The 2,925-nt window shown below is 41.7% G+C and overlaps 1 protein-coding gene across 2 annotated transcripts in view; it reads left to right on the forward strand.

The window, feature by feature from the left end:
* LOC106876614 (integrin alpha pat-2) overlaps window positions 1-2,925 on the forward strand; it is a 22,600-nt gene that overhangs the window by 3,369 nt on the left and 16,306 nt on the right. For both annotated transcript variants that reach the window (XM_014925225.2, XM_052977222.1), the window contains exons 5-7: window positions 426-606; window positions 1,206-1,358; window positions 2,006-2,088. In XM_014925225.2, coding sequence (XP_014780711.2) covers window positions 426-606; window positions 1,206-1,358; window positions 2,006-2,088 — 417 coding nt within the window. The remainder of the gene's footprint in view (window positions 1-425; window positions 607-1,205; window positions 1,359-2,005; window positions 2,089-2,925) is intronic.

Genomic DNA, 2,925 nt, shown 5'->3' on the forward strand with positions numbered 1-2,925 from the left:
GGCCCAGTGGTTAGGGCAGTGGACTCGCGGTTTCGATTCCCAGACCGGGCGTTCTGAGTGTTTATTGAGTGAAAACACCTAAAGCTCCACGAGGCTCCGGCAGGGGATGGTGGTGAATCCTGCTGTACTCTTTCACCACAACTTTCTCTCACTCTTTCTTCCTGTTTCTGTTGTACCTGTATTTCAAAGGGTCAGCCTTGTCACACTGTTTCACGCTGAATATCCCCGAGAACTACGTTAAGGGTACACGTGTCTGTGGAGTGCTCAGCCACTTGCACGTTAGTTTCACCTTAGAGAGATGTATATATAAGTGAAAGAGAACAGAGGATAAATTTTGGAAAATGTTTTTTTTTCTTCTAAAAATGAATTCAATTATCTGAAAACTTTTATAACTTCATACCTACCTCTATTTCTGTTTCCTTCAGGTTAAGTGAGACTCCAGAAATTAAATATACAATAATTGCAGAGAGATTTGATCCCAAAGTCATTCACAGTCGTGTTTTATTCCACAATGAAAAATCAGCCCCATCCTTTGAAATTACTGGTACCATAAAACTAAAAAGGAAAGACGACGAGTTCTGTGATAGCCATCATGCCTTCCTTCAGGTTGGTAAACAAACTTATCTTCTATATCTTTTACTTGTTTCAGCCGTTAGACTGCAACCATACTGGAGCACTGCCTTCAGAAGTTTTAGTCAAACAAATTGATCCCAGCACTTATATTTTTTTTAAGTCTGGTACTTAAAGTACTACCAGTCTCTTTTTTTGCTGAATTGCTAAGTTACAGGGATGTAAACAAACCAACAGGTAGTAGTAGTGGGAGACAAGTACATAGATGCACACATACAAAAATAAGCACCAATTGAGCACTTGGGTCGATGTGCTCAACCGGCCCTTTCCTCAATATTTCAGGACTTGTGCCTATAGTAGAAAGAATTATTGTCAAGGCAGCAGGCTCCGGCTGGCAGAATTGTTACCATACCAGACAATATGCTTAGTGGCATTCTGAGTTCAAATCATACTAAGGTTGACTTAGCCTTTTATCTCTTCAGGGTTGATGTAATAAGCACCAGTTAAACATTAGGAGTGGGGGGGGGCGATGTAATTGACTGACCCTTCCCCCCCCACACCAAATGTTAGACCTTGTGGTCTATTGTAGAAGGGCTTGTTGTTGTTGTTGACGAAATTTCATTCTTCCGTTTCAGAGTTCATTCCGGGACAAACTGAGTCCCATCAAATTTCAATTCAGCTACAAACTCAAAGGAAAACCCCTAAACCGCAATAACCAGCTTCCACAAATCAATGCTTTCCCAATTTTGGATCTAACTACTGCTGAAGAGACTACAGAAATAAAACAGGTTGGGGTTTGTTTTTTTTTTAATATTTTAAATTTCACATATCCTAAATTGGACCAACTCTCAGAGTGGTGGGCGTTAGGAAGGGCATCCAGCTGTAGAAACTCTGCCAAATCAGATTGGAGCCTGGTGTAGCCATCTGGTTTCACCAGTCCTCAGTCAAATCGTCCAACCCATGCTAGCATGGAAAGCGGACGTTAAACGATGGTGATGATAATGATTATTGCTATAATTATTATTATTACTATTATTATGTGCCGGTGACACGTGAAAAGACATTCGAGCGAGATTGTTGCCAGTGCCCCTGGACTGGCTCCTATGCAAGTGTCACGTAAAATACACCATTTCGAGCGTGGCCATTGCCAGTACCACCTGACTGGCCTTCGTGCTGGTGGCACGTAAAAGCACCCACTACACTCTCGGAGTGGTTGGCGTTAGGAAGGGCATCCAGCTGTAGAAACTCTGCCAGATCAGATTGGAGCCTGGTGTAGCCATCTGGTTTCACCAGTCCTCGGTCAAATCATCCAACCCATGCTAGCATGGAAAGCGGACGTTAAACGACGACAATGGTGATGTTGATGATTCTAAGGTAGTATTTCTTTGACTGACATCCAAGACAGTAATTCGTCCATCTTCTTTTATATTTTTAGATTGATATCCAAAAGGAGTGTGGTAGCGATAATGTCTGTCAATCAGATTTAACTTTGAAGGCCACTCCTCTTAACGCCACCTTGTAAGTAATCATGTTTTTATTTACTAGTTTTGTTGTATTATTGTTTAACTCCCGCCACCCCCATTCAGTCCTAATTAAGCTGACCTACAATCAAAGACATTCCAGATTTGACAATCCCACGTATTTTCTCTCCGACTAGTCATTAATGTTTCTTTCAACACTCTGAGTTCAGATCGCACTAGGATCAGATGTACTTTTCATCCTCCTGGGGCCAGTAAAGTACCAGTCATATATTGAGCTTGATCCTTCTTTTTCCTTTACTTCTTTCTTAGAATCAGCTGTTGCTGTATAAGAAGGGTCTTGAGAGACCAGTTCCATTGGCCCCTTTCTAGCAAAATGAAGAAAGATTGAGCTGGAAGGGACCAGCTGCCTTTTCCTATGGAAAAGACTGATATTGACCAGTGAAGTGGACACGTCCTTAGATGGACTGATGTGGAGTGAACATATTGATGTCCATTCACTGATATTGAGAGACACTTTACATCTGGAATATTTGAAAGGGGTCCTGGTTGCATTCTGTTCATTTTTATTGGGGGGAGGTGTGACGGGGGTTGTCATGTGTTGTGATTGTGTGATTTTCTGTTGAAGGAAAGATTGACGAAATCAGGCTGTGATTGATAAGGACAGCCTGTGACTGATGGTGACAAACTTTGACTAGTGAGAACATACTGATTGATGGTGACAAACTTTAACCAGTGGCAACAGACAAACTTTGACTGGTACCAAGAGACCGACTGATGGAAATAAAGATTGGCTGAATAATAAGTGGTAGACAACGACTGATGAGAATTATGGACCATGCTTGATAACAACAGACTGTAATGGTTGATGACAAAC

The sequence above is a fragment of the Octopus bimaculoides genome, chromosome 27, assembly GCF_001194135.2.
Source record: "Octopus bimaculoides isolate UCB-OBI-ISO-001 chromosome 27, ASM119413v2, whole genome shotgun sequence".
Taxonomy (NCBI): domain Eukaryota; kingdom Metazoa; phylum Mollusca; class Cephalopoda; order Octopoda; family Octopodidae; genus Octopus; species Octopus bimaculoides.